General features: G+C 42.2%; 1 protein-coding gene across 6 annotated transcripts in view; it reads left to right on the top strand.

Annotated features, from left to right (window-relative positions):
• The first annotated feature begins 1,432 nt into the window (after window positions 1-1,432).
• LOC124010794 (E3 ubiquitin-protein ligase RNF130-like) overlaps window positions 1,433-19,700 on the top strand; it is a 67,497-nt gene continuing 49,229 nt past the window's right edge. Inside the window, exons 1-2 of one of the 6 annotated variants that reach the window (XM_046323465.1) lie at window positions 1,433-1,664; window positions 2,210-2,664. In XM_046323465.1, the coding sequence (XP_046179421.1) occupies window positions 2,397-2,664 (268 nt within the window). In that variant the 5' untranslated portion in view covers window positions 1,433-1,664; window positions 2,210-2,396. The remainder of the gene's footprint in view (window positions 1,665-2,209; window positions 2,665-19,700) is intronic. The other 5 variants (XM_046323460.1, XM_046323464.1, XM_046323459.1 and 2 more) reach the window with 5 other exon arrangements.

Genomic DNA, 19,700 nt, shown 5'->3' with positions numbered 1-19,700 from the left:
TACTCAAATATGCTTAAGTATTAAAAGTATAAATCATTTCACATTCTTAATATTAAGCAAACCAAATGGCACAATTTGCTTGTTCTTTAAAAAAAACATTTAAAAAAAAAACTCAAACCTAAACGTCCCTTGTCTGTCACCAATGTTGAATAAAATTACATTTGAACTTACTCTACCAATTGACAATGAGATTGGTTGTTATATAGGGTGGAATTTGAGACAAAATACCCAAAGGAATGTAGTATTAAACAGACCTCTCAAACTTGAGTCTCAAGCCACTTCCTCTCAACTTTCTTTCTGTCAAAATAAAAGTCCTGCATATGCGCCATATATGCACAAACAAGCTATAACATGTTGGGGATTTTTATTGTGACATGAGGAAAGCAGAGAGGATGTGAGTCGACAACAGACTCATGTTTGGAAAGTCTGTTAAATAATTTCCTGCAGTACGTTGGTGCCTTTGGATATTTTGTCTCAAATTCCCCCATACTGTATATTAGGGTGGCAGGTAGCCTAGCGGTTAGAGCGTTGGGCCATTGACCGAAAGATTGCTAGATTGAATCACGAGCTGACAAGGTAAAAATCTGTCATTCTGCCCCTGAACAAGGCAGTTAAACCCACTGTTCCTAGGCTGTCATTGTAAATAAGAAGTTGTTCTTAACTGACTTGCCAAGTTAAATAAAATATGAGAAGCAACCCCAAAGACAATTAGTAGAATAAGTTCAAATATAATTTTATTCAACATTGGTGACAGACAATGGACCCTGTAAGTAGAGTTTAATTCAGTAGAGTACTGTACTGTTCAGTTCATTAGAGTAGAGAATGTTAGAATAAAGGGGGATTACATACATTATACTGTACTCTATTTTACTGAACTATACTTTAGGATATTACATCCAAATTATAACACAGTACATGGGATCATGACACACATCATCAATACAGGCACATATCAGGCATCCTAATTAGGTGCCAGATTACATTTAAACCAAGTATTTTTCTGCATATCTAAGCACACATCTTGAGCTATCTGTATCCTCCTGATTGGTGGTTATTTAATTTATTTATTAACGAAACAAAATATTAGTTGCATCTCTGCTAAAATCTGGGTAAACATATTGAAAGGAAGGTGGGTGGCTAGTACCACAGAGAAACAACCCCCCAAAAATCGTTGTATGTATTAATCAAGAAGGACTTAATACCCTATAGCTTGATCAAAGCTCTGTGCCTGGTCCAGTCAACTCAAAAATATAAACAGAATAAATATGAGGGGGACGTGCCCATATGGGCCCTTTCGGGAACCCTTTTTTTCTACGAGTGTGTATATGTTCTTACAATTGGATATGAGGGACACTGGAACCAAAACGATATATCAGTATTCCTAGGCTCTGTAATGTATTCATTAATGTCGACTGGTGATGTAAGGCTGATTTAAGGTTACAGGTGGGCGACCCTTTAGATAGCGAACGGTTGTATACTGTCGTGATAGTACACCCGCGGCTCTCGCCCCCTTCTATGTGCGCGAGCTTTGTGTGTGCTCACGTCGCGCTTGCGCTGTGGAACCAGAAGAGCCAGAAGAAAAAGACGAGAGAGTTGATTCGATTTAATAAAGCAAGGCAAGAGATTTTGTGTCAATATCGTTTTGGTTCGACGAAATGGAGAAGGTAGGTTGCGCATCATGGCTTTCGGAGGTGCGAGTTAATGCGAAATGCGTACATTAATGGCTCCGATCAAGGATAGCGCGCTATCATTGGCACGCTATTGTGAACAAAAAGCAGCGATGACAGCTGTTCACTTGTGGCAATAATGCACATCTGTAAAAATAAAGAATTGTCCTTAGAAAGACATTGCCACTATTGAAAATAATTATATTCCTAAATTAAGAAGTGTATCTCATTTTAATGTCAAGGCTTTGTATTTTGGGATATATTCGGGATAGCCTACTAAATAATCGAACGATACAAATGCGCATTATAGTTGACATTTAATATAGAGCTTATTATTTTAAAATAATGGGCACTCCTTAGGCTGTCATGCGATAAAAGGTTACACGGCTTGTGTTGTAAGATTAAGCCATTTAAAGCAAATAGGCAACCCATAACATCTTAAATATAGCCTACACCTCTCTAAAGCCATTTGATTTGATTCAATTATTATTTCAGCTTTTCATTCTACAGTTCTAATGTGCGGGTTTTTGTTCGTTCCAAAGGCAGCGTAGGCAACATGTATTGGAATAAGAAAACGATGTGAAGAGCACAGAATGTTTTTATGACGGGACGCCGCAGGGAAGACGCCGAGCCCCCGTCAGTTTATTTGGGGGAAAATCGTTGGAGTGGTTCAATTCCCTGAGTAACAGCTTGGATGTAAAGGGGACGTTACAGTAAGACATTCCAAAGATGCCCAAGAGGTGGACCGCAGCAACGCCATGCAGCTATCTCCCTGTCGTCTTGTTGTTGATCGTTCTGCCCAGGTGTATACTGTCGATCCGTGCTGACAAAACCATCAGCAAGGAAGACCATGTTACTGCTACGGTCAATGCCACCGTACTTGACTCCAAAGGCAATCCAAAGCAAATTCTAACCAAGGACGATGGCACCTATGGCCAGAATTCACCGAAAGTGGACGCGAAAGGAATCGTGATTGGACCTGCACCGAATCATGGAGGTAGGTCATATATCATATATCATTTATCAGCAGTGATGTATAGTTGCATTCAGGGGTAAATACATGGTGTTAATGCATGCGTGATGTTTAAGTAGCTTACCCCATTAATGCAATTGTTTGAATGATATTGAGGAATTGCTTTGTAGGCTACTCAAGATGTCAATAATACTACTACCAGCATGCAAACTGCTTGAAAATGGCAAGTGAAAGCTGTTCCCATAATATTTTCTAGTTCCAGACATTGCTTCTGTGTAATCATCAAAAACATACTGTGTGGGTGGGTGGGTGGGGGTGTACATAAAAATGGCACCCAGGAGTTCACCTGACTGGGGAAGTAGACAAAGTTGCCAGCCCCCCCCCTCTCTCTTTCAATATATAATAATAATATATGCCATTTAGCAGACGCTTTTATCCAAAGCGACTTACAGTCATGTGTGCATACATTCTACGTATGGGTGGTCCTGGGAATCGAACCCACTACCCTGGCGTTACAAGCGCCATGCTCTACCAACTGAGCTACAGATTCGCTATACGCCTATCATGACATCTAAGATAACACTTGTCAGAAATAATAGGGGCCAATGTATGGTTTTCTTCAGGCAATTGTATCTATAAAAAACACCTGAACTATTTGCCAGGCTCTGCTGGTGACACACGCCGCACACAGTAACAAGACAAATGCAGTCTCTCTCCAAATGACACACAGTAACAAGACAAATGCAGTCTCTCTCCAAATGACACACAGTAACAAGACAAATGCAGTCTCTCTCCTCCAAATGACACACAGTAACAAGACAAATGCAGTCTCTCTCCAAATGACACACAGTAACAAGACAAATGCAGTCTCTCTCCAAATGACACACAGTAACAAGACAAATGCAACAGTAAAGACACACAGTAACAAGACAAATGCAGTCTCTCTCCAAATGACACACAGTAACAAGACAAATGCAGTCTCTCTCCAAATGACACACAGTAACAAGACAAATGCAGTCTCTCTCCAAATGACACACAGTAACAAGACAAATGCACACACAGTAACAAGACAAATGCAGTCTCTCTCCAAATGACACACAGTAACAAGACAAATGCAGTCTCTCTCCAAATGACACACAGTAACAAGACAAATGACACACAGTAACAAGACAAATGCAGTCTCTCTCCAAATGACACACAGTAACAAGACAAATGCAGTCTCTCTCCAAATGACACACAGTAACAAACTACTGGGATATTTGCGATCCAGTTTGAAGGGCCTTTTACCAAACTGTTGCTGTATTAATAAATACACAATTGTTTAGGCAATATTTTCCTGTTATTCCAAGATGCTATATTTTCTTTCTTCAGTAGTCGCATTTCCCCTTTCGGCCCTTGTCATTATCTGTTATGGGGCCACATATTGGAAATCAGCCAAGCTGATTTCTGGTCACTTCTCAAAATATCAAAGGGAATCTCCGACATACTTGTTGGACATTGTCATTTACATGCTATTTTGTTCAAAATCGAGCACACTTCCTTTTCAGGATTTGCAAACAGTGGTAACTTTTCAAATCCTGAAAAAAAGGACGCTCTTCTAATTCTACCCATTAGTTATTATCTATTTTCTGTATTTTTACCCTGCTTTTTCTCCCCAATTTTGATCTTGTCTCATTGCTTCAATTCCCTAATGGGCTCAGGGGCAAAAGTCGAGTCGGAATCCTCTGAAACATGACCCGCCAAACAGCGACTCTTAACGCCCGCCCACTTAACCCGGGAAAGCCAGTCGAACCAATGTGTCGGAGGAAACACTGTTCAATTGACAACGTGGTCAGCCTGCAGGCGCCCGGCCCTCCACAAGGAGTCGCTAGAGCGCAATGAGCCAAGTAAAGACCCCCTGGCCAAACCCTCCCCTACCCCGGGCGACGCTGGGCCAATTGTGCACTGCCCTATGGGACTCCCGATCACGGCCAGTTGTGATACAGACTGGGATAGAACCCAGATCTGTAGTGACGCCTCTAGCACTGCGATGCTGCTCCACTTGGGAGGCCCTAACCATTTTTTTTCATTGGACTTCGGGACCTCCTTGCTGTGTAAACTCATATTTACCCCATTTCCCTAAGCCCCTTGTTTGAGTGCCTTCGGGCTAATCTGTAAACAGACTGGATGGGCTGAATACACATTGCAACTGTAGCTGTCCCGTATCTCTCCCCTCAGCTTTCGATGAACACTTAACAGCAGTGTCCCCAAAACACTCTTCCCCAGGGTTTATGTAATCGTTCTGAGGGAGGCCCTGGCTGACTTGTGAGGGCTTGGCTTGGTAAGGAATCTGAAGAACACTCAGAAGGGGGTTGAGGGCCATTTTGCATGCTTGTTATTTACAACCACAACATCATGTTCCACCCACCCCTTACATACATCTGGTGTGCACTGTGCATTCACCACAGGCTGTGTGTTTTGAATGTGTCCATGATTTTGTGTGTGACTGTATTACTGAGCGTAATTTCCTCCTTTAGCTATGAACATTGTGTGCTAGTACACTCTTGGTCCACTTTTTCCCCACTCCAACAAACATTCAAAAAACCATTAACCGGGTCTCAAAGCTTCTGTAGTAGAACATTACATAATGGATCACTTACACACGTTTTGGCTGAATCATTCTGGCCCTGAGATGTATTGCAATGATAGGCCAAGGGTGATGGGGCCATATCATCTTCCCGGCATCGGAGGCGTGAACCCTCGTCTCTCTGCTCTGGTCGCTAGCTTCGTTCAGGATACAGGATGCACAAAAAAGAGCATGAAATTGAGAGAAAGTGTAAATGAGGTCAAACATCTTCACCTTGCCAGACCCTCCAGGATTCTGTGATTCTGCCATGGCAATGTTTTTGGCAAAATCAACAATTCCCCACATATTATGCAAGGGGGTGCAAATTTCAACATTCACCGCACTATTAGCTGTGAAATCATTGCAATATTATAGCATAAAACTGACCAATCACTGCAGTACAAAAAGAGGGCTTACAATTTCAACCAATCACACATTTACCACTAATCTGGTTCAATCAAGCCAAACATCCACATTTCCCTCATCACTGCATTTTTGCCACAAATTGGACAAAATCATTGCATATTGCCATGCAAAATGTCAGAATTGCCACAGCAAAATCTGGCATTTTTGCCCGCAAATGTATTTAAAAAATCCTGAAAAATCATGGAGTGACAGCATATCCTGTACTTCTGTCAAAGGAAGAGCGAGGATACAAGCAAACTGTCAGTTTCAATTTTCCTACCTCTCTTTGTTCTTGGCATAAGGATTCTTTGTTCTGAACAGTTCTTTGTCTTCCTTGTTCACAAAGAACAAAATGATACCCTTTTTGTAAAGGTTTTACTTGATATAGAACATGATAGGTGTACAGTTGCTATGGAAACTGAAATGGCCAGAAAAGTAATACCACTGTTTCCATTTCTGTGGTGGGCAGAAGGTGCCTTTTGAATCGTCTAAGTGTATATTCAAACTTCAGTATGGACTGCCTAAAATAGTTACAAAACCCCTGTTCTTGTGGTGTCCAAAAGTATGATAGAGAACTTCATTGGTTGAAATCTGATTTGACGTACAGTGCCTTCAGAAAGTATTCACACCCCTTGACTTTTGCCACATTTTGTTGTGTAACTGGCCTACACCTAATACCCCATAATGTTGTTTTTAGATTTTTTTTTTAATTATTGAAAATGAAAAGCTGAGATGTCTTAAGTCAATAAGTATTCAACCCCTTTGTTATGGCAAGCCTAAATAAGTTCAGGAGTAAAAGTTTGCTTAACAAGTCACGTAATAAGTTGCATGGACTCACTCTGTGTGTAATAATCGTATTTAACATTGACTTTTGAATACTTCCTCATCTCTGTACCCCACACATACAAGTATCTGTAAGGTCCCTCATTCGAGCAGTGAATTTCAAACACAGATCCAACCACGAAGACCAGGGAGGTTTTCTAATACTACAAAGATACAGGCATCCTTCCTAACTCAGCTGCCAGAGATGAAGGAAACCACTCAGAGATTTCACCATGAGGCCAATGGTGACTTTACAACAGTTACAGAGATTAATTGCTGTGATATGGGAACTGAGGATGGATCAACAACATTGTGGTTACTCCACAATACTAACCTAAATGGCAGAGTGAAAAGAAGAAAGCCTGTACAGAATACAAATATTCCAAAACATGCATCTTGTTTGTAAGGTACTAAAGTAAAACTGCAAAAAGCTTTATGTCCTGAATACAAAGGGTTATGCTTGGGGCAAATCCAACACAACAAATCACTGAGTACCACTTTTCATATTGTTAAGCATGGAGGTGGCTGCATCATATTATGGGTATGCTTGTCATCGGCAGGGCGTAGGGAGTTTTTCTTCAGGGTGTAAATAAATGGAATAGCGCTAAGCACAGGCAAAATTCTCCCAGAAAGACACTGGGATACAAATTCACCTTTCAGCTGGACAATAACCTGAAAGACAAGGCCAAATATACACTGGAGTTGCTTACCAAGAAGACATTGAATGTTCCTGAGTGGCCTAGTTACAATTTTGACTTGGCTTGGCTTGAACATCTATGGCAATACTGTAAAATGACTGTCAAGCAATGACCAACAACCAACTTGACAGAGCTTGAAAAATTTAAAAATAATAATGTGCGAATATTGTACAATCCAGGTGTGCAAAGCTCTTAGACTTACCCAGAAAGATTCACAGCTGTAATCGCTGCCAAATGTGATTGTAACATGTATTGACTCAGGGGTGTGAAAATTTATTTGATATTTCTGTATTTAACATTCAATACATTTTCCCCAAAAAATCGAACAAAATGTTTTCACATTTTCATTATGGGTTATTGTGTGTAGATGGGTGGTTAAAAAAAGTTAAAACATATTTAATCCATTTTGAATTCAGGCTGTAACACAACAACGTGGAATAAGTCAAGGTGTATGAATACTTTCTGAAGGCACTGTAGATTAGCCTTGAGTCCTAGACTAGGACTTGTTTTTGATGTCACTCAGGTTGACTGCCAAAGGCCTAGTTACCATCATCTGCTGATGGCACCGTGGTGGCAGTTCGGCCTTGGTGGGGGGTGGCGTGACCTGTGCCACAACCCTTCCAGCAAACCACCAACCCCAAACTCGGGTCAGGCAAAGTGGAACATCAACAGCATGTTAGTAGGCATATGACCAAGAGAAGGGTGAAAAAACATACTTGGAATAATGTTCAACAAAGTAACAAAAGAACGAGTTTGTATGTCTTGGGTCATAGTTACTTAGGAGATCTCTGTTGTTTGGTATCACATCAACACTAATGTCCATTTACCGTACTCAACGGGAATTGCTATTACTGCCATGGTAAGGTTCTTCTGTTGAAGGGGTTACTTAACTGGGCTAGAACTGGTTTTCCCACTGCCTACCTACACAGGAATCCATTACTCTGCTGAAGGTCAGTCAAGACCATCGCGTCTGTAACTTGGCGATCAGGAACACTTCCCTGTGCTTGGTCTTTCTTCAGTTCAATAGGTCTAACAGAAATCAATTTCATAGCACCACACATGAACCTGACTCAATGGAATTATCACGAGCACTCAATTTCAAGGAAGTCACATGCCTGTTGAATTCTTCGGCCTTGGCAGTTACCTGCATTCCACTTGACACTTTTGTGTTCATATACCTGAGGGAATGAGAGACATTTGATTTCAATACAGCCTTTTCCTCAGAGGTGTAGGTATGAGACTAACACGGAACCCAAACCAGCTGCGTGCGTGCGCCATCGTGCGCCATCGTGCATAAATGTATTTTGTCCCCTTACACCAAACGCGATCACGACACGAAGGTTAAAATATCAAAACAAACTCTGAATAAATTACATTAATTTGCGGACAGGTCGAAAAGCCCTGAAACATTTATGGCAATTTAGCTAGTTATCTTGCACTTGCTAGCTAATTTGACCTATTTAGCTAGCTTGCTGTTGCTAGCTAATTTGGCCTGAGATGTAAACATTAGGTTGTTATTTTACCTGAAATGCACAAGGTCCTCTACTCCGACAATTAATCCACACATAAAACGGTCAACCGAATAGTTTCTAGTCATCTCTCCTCCTTAAAGGCTTTTTCATCGTTGAACGTATATGGTGATTGGCATCTAAACTTTTATAGTATTACCACAACAACCGGCAACACAGTTTGTCTTTCAATCACCCACGTGTGTATAACTAATGAGGAGATGGCACGTGGGTACCTGCTTCTATAAACCAATGAGGAAATGGGAGAGGCAGGACTTACAGAGCAATCAGCGTCAGAAATAGAAAGGACTTCTATTTTAGCCCTTGGCAACACAGACACAATAATTTAATAACATACATTTCTATATTTATTTTTGCAATGCTCGCACGCACGGTGTAATCAGGGTATTTATATATATATATATATATTTTACATTTATTTAACTAGGCAAGTCAGTTAAAACAAATTCTTATTTTCAACGATGAACAGTGGGTTAACTGCCTGTTCAGGGGCAGAACAACAGATTTTGTACCTTGTCAGCTCGGGGATTTGAACTTGCAACCTTTCAGTAGTCCAACGCTCTAACCACTAGGCTACCCTGTCGGCACAATCCTCTTTGTCCACTGTCTGTTATCAGTCCAACAATTCATCCACCTGATTTTCCAGAGTCAATGGAGCTAGGTGTTTGTGGCAGGTCAGAGATCAGCCCTAGGCATGCCCACATGCAAGGGCGCCTTGAATTGCAGGCCGCAATCACACACTAAATTTAACTAGGCAAGCCAGTTAAGAACAAATTCTTATTTTACAAGGACGGCCTAGCCCGGCCAAACCCTCCCCTAACCGGGACAACGCTGGGCCAATTGTGTGCCACCCTATGGGACTCCCAATCACGGCCGGTTATGATACAGCCCGGGATCGAACCAGGGTCTGTAGTGATGACTCTAGCACTGAGACACAGTTCCTTAGACTGCTGAGACATTCGGGAGCTTGTTAAAGTACTGTGTTCTAAATTTGGTGACTGCTATTATTACAAAGCTAACACGTTCTCCACGAGGACCAAATATTGTAAGGACTTCATAAAAATGGCAACTATGTTGCTGCGGTGGCTGCCAGCTGTCACTTCTATGGAGGCCATGAATAGAAACAGAAATAAAATCTTGGCTTCATCAAACTGGTTTACTCTGGAGTCTTGGCAGAGATATAGAAGGTATCAGAGCACCTATAAAGTACAACAACTCTCTTCGCAGAGCGCTTTGACCTTTCTTTGTATGTACCCTTTGAACCTTGACCCTTAGTTGTGCCTAGGACATTTCAATCAAACCCACTTCGATCTGCTGATTTTGAACTCTGTCTGTGGTCTGTTTAGTGAGGTGTCAAACTGATCATATCCATTTAATTCAGTTCTCTTTTATGTTAATGGAAGGTTTATCTTGTAACATCCTCACACAACCTTTTCAATAGCCCCTGAATTAAATATGATTTGTTATACAGAGTGTGAGTACTGGTAGTACTTCAGGAGAGAAGTTTACATTTCTGAAAGCCATTCTAAACACAGTCCACAGCCTCCAGATCTCTTGGAACATAAACCTGTTGATTTATCGCTTCCTGTTTTGAGTCGTGTAGCATTAGAATTTTGTCCTCAGGCCATTCTGCCTTTCCATCTCTATCTCTCTGCATCTCTGGCTGCCCAACCGTAGGACTGAGGCGGTCTCCAAGGGCACAGGACATATGGTGGCGAGATCAAACGATCGAAGCCCAAGCTGCTCTGCCTTCGCTAGAGCCATAAAGAAGAGCAGTCGCTCGGATAAATGTTCTTCTTTCCCCTCCTCGCCTCCACTCCATTCACTTTGCCCAGTCTCTCCTCACCAGCCAGTGCCAGCACCTTAGGCCTACAAATCATAGTTTAGGAATGAGAAATCATTCCAAAACCAAGACAAGCTATCAAGACAGTACCACCCAATCAGAAGTCAGACCCAGAGCAGCCAGAGTAACCAACCTTGTCAGATGGATGGAAGCCTGTCCGTATAGAGTACTTGGCCAGTAAGACCGTGTGTCAATGGAAACCCTGTTGTGCCGTTGCGTAGTTGCCGAGCCAGGTGATTTGGGAAGCTCGAGTGAGCCCACATGGCGATAAATGACCCTTGCATGGCGTGGCTCGTTGGGGATGTAGGCTAATTAGCCTCACCCCGGGCCATGGATGACCAACACTCCCTCGCTACTGGGAAGAAATATCAGCTTGCAGTAGGTAGGGAGTAGGGATACTGAGGTTGCTGCTGTACCCCCTGAAAAATCAGAATAAAAAAAAATGTATTTTAATAAAAGATGTATAATACATAAATTATGAAAATGTACGCACTCACTTAAGTAAGTTGCTCTGGATAAGAGTGTCTACTAAAATGGAAAAGAACTGAAATTGTCAATTCATTAATCACATACAAATAAGTTGCATTTGCAAGATATTTCAAGATACTGGAATAAATATCACGCAAGTATTTTTATTTATTTCACAAAACAGGTTAACTGTTTTGTACAGAGAATTATCAGACTCAAGTTAAAAATTATGGTAAACTTATTTTGTTGCATCAACCAAAATTGCAGCACCCTTACCCCCAAACTGCTTCCTGTGGCTATATCAAATGTAGAGTTTTTTTCTTCCCCCTATGATTTTTATTTTGAGCAGCAGTGGCAACATTTTAATTATATTGTTATCTTCCATTGAAACTCATCTGAATATTGAGGACAGTTTAATTGTATTTCTTGATCTCAATGACATCACCAGCCAATTCTATATTAATCCCAAAAATGATCTAACTAGCGTAAAGTTACTGTTACTACGCTTCTAGGATTACAAGCCAGCTAGCTAGCTAGTTACCATGGAGGTTTCTTGGACAATCTGATGAGAATATGAGCAGATATGGATCTTGTTGTAACCTTTCACTCTGGGGGGGTTGGGGGTGCCTTAATACTGTATGCCTTGTGAACCTGCTCAGTATCTCCTTTATCTACTGTATCGCACAATTAACACAAAACAATTATGTGGGCTGTAACATTGTAATACCACACACGCAGGATAGGAAATGTATAGGAAAAACAGATCATTTAATTTCACACCAAATTGGTTTGGATCGTTTTTTCCAAACTCTGGCAAGTGTTCCTCCTTAGTTTGGTTCGTTTGGACTGGTGTGAACACTCTATCCGCACTAGGGAGTGCACTAAACAACGCACTGTGGTTTGCTCAAAAAAGGGTGGTCCTGGTCCGATTCTATTAGTACCATGATGCAGTTCGCTCCAGGTGAGAACGCAGTCCGGACCAAACACCGGAAAAGAACCAGAGGCGTACAGCATTTGATAAAAATACATGGCGGATGGCTTGATATCTCTGAAACATTAGGTGAGTAGCCGTGCTTTTATAACCTCATCAGATGAATCAATCAATCAATCAAATGTATTTATAAAGCCTTTTTTTTACATCAGCAGATGTCACAAAGTGCTATACAGAAACACAGCATAAACCCCAACAAGCAAGCAATGCAGATGTAGAAGCACGGTGGCTAGGAAAAACTCCATAGAAAAGCAGGAACCTAGGATGAAACCTAGAGAGGAACCAGGCTCTGGAGGGGTGGCCAGTCCTCTTCTGGTTGTGCCAAGTGGAGATTATAAGAGTACATGGTCATTTAAGGCCAGATTGTTGTTCAAGATGTTCATAGATGACCAGCAGGGTCCAATAATAATCACAGTGGTTGTAGAGGGTGCAACAGGTCAGTACCTCAGGTCAGTTGGCTTTCCATAGCCGAGCATTCAGAGGTAGAGAGACGAAAACAGCGGGTCCGGTGAACAGGTCACGGTTCCCTAGCCGTAGGCAGAACAGTTGAAACTGGAGCAGCAGCACGACCAGGCGGACTGGGGACAGCCAGGAGTCACCAGGCCAGGTAGTCCTGAGGCATGATCCAAGGGCTCAGATCCTCTGGGAGGGAGAGAGAGAATTAGTGGGAGCATACTTAAATTCACATAGGACACCAGATAAGACAGGAGAATTACAGATATAACAGACTGACCCTAGCCCGCCTGGAAAAAAACTATTGCAGCATAGATACTGGAGACTGAGACGGGTGTGTCGGGGGACACTGTGGCCCCGTCCGATGATACCCCCGAACAGCGCCAACCAGGCAGGATATAACCACACCCATTTTGCCAAAGCACAGCTCCCACACCACTAAAGGGATATCAACAGACCACCAACTTACTACCCTGAGACAAGGCTGAGTATAGCCCACAAAGATCTCATCCACCGAACAGACGCAAACCGGACAGGAAGATCACGTCTGTGACTCAACTCACTCAAGTGATGCACCTCTCCTAGGGACTGCAGGGAAGAGCAGTAGTAAGATTAGGGGAGACAGGGGCTATACCGGGGATATAGGCTACTGAATATTCAGACTTTTCACTTCACAGTTAGATTGGCTGTTCCTCCCGCATGTTTTTTTGAAGACCAAAGCGAAAGTAATATGTTTTTGGACACAAGTTATGCTTCTTGCTAATCATAGATGGATTAAATGTGAGCATTTTTCTCCAATGAACAAATGGCTTGCATGAACGCGTGGTATTGTTTAGGCATTTCAGTTTGTTTGACATTTGGCAATGTGAAACCAACCGGACCAAATTTGAAAATAATTCTATGTAACTAATAATCAAACACTGTTTCAAAATATAGCTCAGAACTATGTGTGAAAACGCCCTTAGTCAGTGGTGACTAATGAAAGCCTTGCTAGTGGAGTTCCATCCGGTGTTCTGCTATTAGACTGCAGTGTATTATTTCCATTGTGTGCTGCCACAGTATCTGCGGGCTGCTAGCTGTGGCTCTGTGAATGTGAGGAGGAGGGGGGGGGCAGCTCTGAAGCAGACAGAGAGAGAGCAGTCTCCTAAGCCTTCAGTGATGATGACGGATGAGCCATTTTGATTGGTTGGAGGTTGGTGGGTCGAACAGAACGCTCCATCCGCAGCATTAAGGAGAAAATGTGCCGTTAAATTGCCTTGGACGCACCAGCCTAACCACAGACAAGAGATGAATGTTAGAACAATGGGCAGCAGCCTACACTCTGTCATCATCTTTCTGGAGTTTCACTGTACATTGGCCATGTTGGGATATTGAATATACCCCAATTGGTTGCCTCTGGAAGGAAACAGAGCAGGTTTGGGAAAGATGTCACTCAAATTTAGTTTGCCTTTGTTATTTGTTCATGTGTGTTGTTACTTATACAGTATGATGCCCAAGGGATTGACATTCATGGCAAAATTGGATGAGTTGTCCTCCTCACTCACACACTTATAAAGTAGATGTGTAAATATCACCAGAATTTTATATATATTTTTTTATCAGTTATTCTGAATATTAGATTATTAGCAGTAATATGTAGGTTATAATAACCTTGACCTTGACCTTAAGAGGGTTCAGCTGTGACGTTGGTGTTCCTCTTACCTCACAGTGGTCCTGCTGGCTCTCTGTCACCTGTGTGAGCCGAGCCCACTAAGCCGAGTGAGTCAGGCGAGGTTATGTGATTCCAATAGTTATCCTGCTCCCCACCACCATTACGCTAACTCATTCATTAAACAGTCTGAGCTTTGAGGGAGAGCAGTCCTCGGGGAGTGTGGAACTGGAGGAGTCCCACAGACAAGTGATTTACTGGAACTGTGCAGTTAAAACTGTAGCTTTAATAAATAGCTCTAGCCATGTTCTGAGAGCTTTCTTGGTTGAAAACTAATCTGGTAAATATAGTGCCATTCGGAAAGTATTCACACCCCTTGACTTCTTCCGCGTTTTGTTGTACAAAGTGGGATTAAAATGGATTTGTAATTTTTGTCTACGATCTACACAAAATAATGTAATGTCACAGTGGAAGAAAAATTCTTAGCATTGTTAAAAAAAATCGATGTTTTTTTTTGTTGCCTTATTGCAAACAGGATGCATGTTTTGGAATATTTGCATTCAGTACAGCCTTCCTCATTTTTACTCTGTCATTTAGGTTATTATTGTGAAGTAAATACATCGTTCCTCCGTTTTCTTCTATCACAGCCAATAAACTCGGTAACTGTATTAAAGTCACCTTTGGCTTCATGATAAAATCCCTAAGTGGTTTCCTTCCTCTTCGACAGCTGAGTTAGGAAGGACGCCTGTATTTTGTAGTGACTGGGTGCATTGATACACCGTCCAAATTGTAATAAAGAATTTCACAATGCTCAACGGGATATTCAATGCCTCCTTCTTTGTGGTTGATATTCACTGCTCGACTGAGGGACCTTACAATTATCTGTATGTGTGGGGTACAGAGGTGAGGTAGTAATTCAAAAATCATGTTAAATATTGTACATGGAGTGAGTCCATGCAATTTATTATGTGACTTGTTAAGCACATGTTTACTCCTAAACTTGCTTAGGCTTGCCATAACAAAGGGGTTGAATACTTATTGGCAAAATACATTTCAGCTTTTCATTTTAATTTCTAAAAACATAATTTCACTTTGACATTATGGGGTATTGTGTGTAGGCCGGTGACACAACATCTCAATTTAAGAATTTTTCAATTCAGGATGTAACACAGCAAAATGTGGAAAAAGTCTAGGAGTGTGAATACTTTTTGAAGGCTGATTGTATTTGTATTTATTATTAGCAGTAGCAGCTACTCTTCCTGGGTTCCAGCATAATTAAGCCAGTTATACAATTTTAAATACATTACAATACATTTCACAATAGATTTTACCACACATTGTGCGCCCTCAGGCCACTACTAAAAGGGCCTTGCTTTCTCGTTGTAATCTCATTTACTTGTAACTCCCAGCCGAATAGTGTTGCACTTCTGTCATCGGATGGAAATTAAGTTATTTTCTGCCGAATGTGTTGCACAAATGTATATTCTGTGAAGGAAAACGAGAGTTGCACGTCCCTGATCACTCTATTGAAGCACAAAAAACACTGTTGACTTTCAATATAAAACGCAACCCCTGTCAATATACAGCTGGACTCGCCTGCTCCCGCTTTCTCCTGTTGTGCTATTTACAAACAAACACGTGACTGGCTCAGCTATTCGGTCTTCATAATGTAAAATAATGTGACCGGTGAAATAAAGAACACAATCTGTTTCATCTCCTAACTTTGACTGCAGTTATTCACTTAAAAATAGCTACAAATATGAAAATGTATAGACAAACTTAAAATAAATAGTTGCAACCGATGTTGACGATTTTGAAAAACAATCCCATGGCTATTTCCGGTGTACTGCCCAAGTCAAATATATATATATTTTTTTACATCAGATTTTACTTCTTGCATTAGTTAAAATAGATTTCCATGTCATGGCTCTATGTAGTACTGTGCGCCTCCCATAGTCTGTTCTGGGGGACTGTGAAGAGACCTCTGGTGGCAGGTCTTGTGTGTTAGGCATGGGTGTTCGAGCTGTGTGCTAATAGTTTAAACAGACAGCTCGGTGCATTCAACATGTCAATACCTCTCACAAATAAACTCAGCAAAAAATAAACAGCCCTTTTTCAGGACCCAGTCTTTCAAAGATAATTAATAAAAATCCAAATAACTTCACAGATCTTCATTGTAAAGGGTTGAAACACTGTTTCCCATGCTTGTTCGATAAACCATAAACAATTAATGAACATGCACCTGTGGAACGATTGTTAAGACACTAACAGCTTACAGATGGTAGGCAATTAAGATCACAGTTAAGAAAAGTTAGGACACTAAAGAGGCCTTTGTACTAACTGAAAAATACCAAAAGAAAGATGCCCAGGGTACCTGCACATCTGCATGAACGTGCCTTAGGTATGCTGCAAGGAGGCATGAGGACTGCAGATGTGGCCAGGGCAATACATTGCAATGTCCGTACTGTGAGACGCCTAAGACAGCGCTATAGGGAGACGGGACGGACAGCTGATCGTCCTCGCAGTGGCAGACCCCGTGTAACAACACCTGCACAGGATCGGTGCATCCGAACAACAAATGCCCGAGTACAGCAGGAACGCACAATCCCTTCATCAGTGCTCAGACTGTTCGCAATAGGCTGAGAGAGGCTGGACTGAGGGCTTGTAGGCCTGTTGTAAGGCAGGTCCTCACCGGACATCACTGGCAACAACGTCACCTATGGACGCAAACCCACCGTCGCTGAAGCAGACAGGACTGGCAAAAAGTGCTCTTCACTGACAAGTTGCGGTATTGTTTCACCAGGGGTGATATCGGATTCGCGTTTATCGTTGAAGGAATGAGCGTTACACCGAGTGCGGTACTCTGGAGCGGGATCGATTTTGGAGGTGGAGGGTCCATCATGGTCTGGGGCGGTGTGTCAAAATATCATCGGACTGAGCTTGTTGACATTGCAGGAAATCTCACTTCTGTGCGCTGCAGGGAAGGCATCCTCCTCCCTCATGTGGTCCCCTTCCTGCAAGCTCATCCTGACATGACCCTCCAGCATGCCAATGCCACCAGCCATAATGCTCGTTCTGTGCTAGATTTCCTGCAAAACAGGAATGTCAGTGTTCTGCCATGGCCAGCGAAGAGCCCGGATCACAATCCCATTGAGCACATCTGGGACCTGTTTGATCGGATGGCGAGGGCTTGGGCCATTCCCCCTAGAAATGTCCAGGAACTTGCCTTGGTAGAAGAGGGGGGTAACATCTCACAGCAAGAACTGGCACATCTGGTGCAGTACTTAATGCAGCTGGTGGCCACACCAGATACAGACTGTTACATTTGATTTTGACCCCCCTCCTTTGTTCAGGGACACATTATTCTATTTCTGTTAGTCACATGTCTGTGGAACTTGTTCAGTTTATGTCTCAGATGTTGAATCTTGTTATGTTCATACAAATATTTACACATGTTAAGTTTGCTGAAAATAAACGCAGTTGACAGTGACAGGACGTTTCTTTTTTTGTACTGATGAAGTCAGTCTTTCCACTGCTTTGAACCAGTAGAGATTGACATGCATATTATTCATGTTAGCTCTCCATGTACATTTAAGGGCCAGCCGTGCTGACCTGTTCTAGGCCAATTGTAATTTTCCTAAATCCCTCTTTGTGGCATCTCACCACACGACTGCAAGGGATATAAAGCCACAACACATGTTTTTCCAGCAGCCGATTATGATCAATAATGTCAAAAGCTGCACTGAAGTCCAACTAAACAGCTCCCAACAATCTTTAATATTATCAATTTCTTTCAGCCAATCATCAGTCATTTGTGTAGTGCCATACATGCTAAGTTCCCTTCCCTATAAGCATGCTTAAGTTGTTTACTGTGAATTAGCATTGTACCTGGTCAAACACAAGTTTTTTTCAAAAGTTTACTAAAGGTTGGTAACAGGCTGATTAGTCGGCTTTTTGAGCCACTAAAGAGTTCTTTGCTATTCTCAGGTAGCGGAATGACTTTTGTTTCCCTCTAGGCTTCAGGGCACACACTATCCTATAGGCTTATATTGAAGAGACGGTGAATAGGAGAGGCAATATCGTCCACTGTCATTCTCAGTCATTTTCCATCCAAGTTGTCAGACCAAGGTGGCTTGCCATTGTTGATAGACAAAAATAATTGTTTCACCTCTTCCACACTCACTTTATGGAATTCAACATTTCAATGCTTGTCTTTCTACGTTTGGTCAGTGATGCATGGATGTGTATGTTCAGAATTTGTTGTTGTCATGTCTAAGTTTTCTAATAACCTGGTAGGTTGACTAATAACCTGAACCAGGCTGCAGGCAATGGTTACAATTTTAAGCTTTTTCTTGAGTGGGCAGCTTGATGAAATCCAGTCAATATTTAGGTCACCCAGGAAACATAAATATTTAGGTCACCTAGAAAATGTTGAACAAGTATTGCATTTTGCAAAAGTACTGTATGTCTCAGTTTAATACCAATGCGTTTCACAACATCCCACATTTGACATGTGCCATGTAAAGCCTTGTGCAACAGGAGATACACAAGATCTGTGTGCAAAGCGTCGTCTATTCTCACCACCATACCAGAAGGTGGTTTACTGTCTTGTGGGTCTTGTCGCAGATTCACACTTTCTGTTCGTGTTCTCTCGCTGCATAGTGCAACATTGCTCTGAGTCACTCCACTCACTCTATTATGAAGACACTATCAGTGGCTAGCAAGTAACTCAGCTTAACAGCAAAGCATTGCGTCGGTCTTCTTCCAATGGAATATATCACTCAAGAAGGCTCTGCAGAAATACATATGGGCAGTGTCAAATTGAAGTGCACCACGAGATGTCTTATTTTCTGAACAAGGCCCGTGGATGACGAGTGCTGTCCTTGGGGGCAAAAACAAAACATAGTTCTGAATTGCACCGTAACTCTCAGAAATTAGTAGGAGTGAAAATGACCCTGTTGCGAACTTCAGAATCGTCATTGTGGTGACATGTGCCGACAGAAAGTAGTTGACTTGTTCCACATTTAATTGTGTTACAGCCTGAATTAACAAATGTTTCATGTGTTTTCTCACCCACCGACACACAATAGCCCATAATGACGAAGTGAAAATGTTTTTAGAACTGTTTGCTTACAGCCCAACTCCGTGCAGGACGTTTGGCATTTGCCAGAGAACACCAAGATTGGCAAATTCGCCACTGGTGCCCTGTGCTCTTCACAGATGAAAGCAGGTTCACACTGAGCACATGTGACAGACGTGACAGAGTCTGGAGACGCCGTGGAGAACGTTCTGCTGCCTGCAACATCCTCCAGCATGACCGGTTTGGCGTTGGGTCAGTCATGGTGTGGGGTGGCATTTCTTTGGGGGGCCGCACAGCCCTCCATGTGCTCGCCAGAGGAAGCCTAACTGCCATTAGGTACCGAGATGAGATCCTCAGACCCCTTGTGAGACCATATGCTGGTGCTGTTGGCCCTGGGTTCATCCTAATGCAAAACAATGCTTGACCTCAGGTGGCTGGAGTGTGTCAGCAGTTCCTGCAAGAGGAAGGCATTGATGCTATGGACTGGCCCACCCATTCCCCAGACCTGAATCCAATTG

The sequence above is a fragment of the Oncorhynchus gorbuscha genome, linkage group LG23 (assembly GCF_021184085.1).
Source record: "Oncorhynchus gorbuscha isolate QuinsamMale2020 ecotype Even-year linkage group LG23, OgorEven_v1.0, whole genome shotgun sequence".
Lineage (NCBI taxonomy): Eukaryota > Metazoa > Chordata > Actinopteri > Salmoniformes > Salmonidae > Oncorhynchus > Oncorhynchus gorbuscha.
Note: the sequence above shows the minus strand (reverse complement) of the source record. Positions and strands in the feature narration are given on the sequence as shown.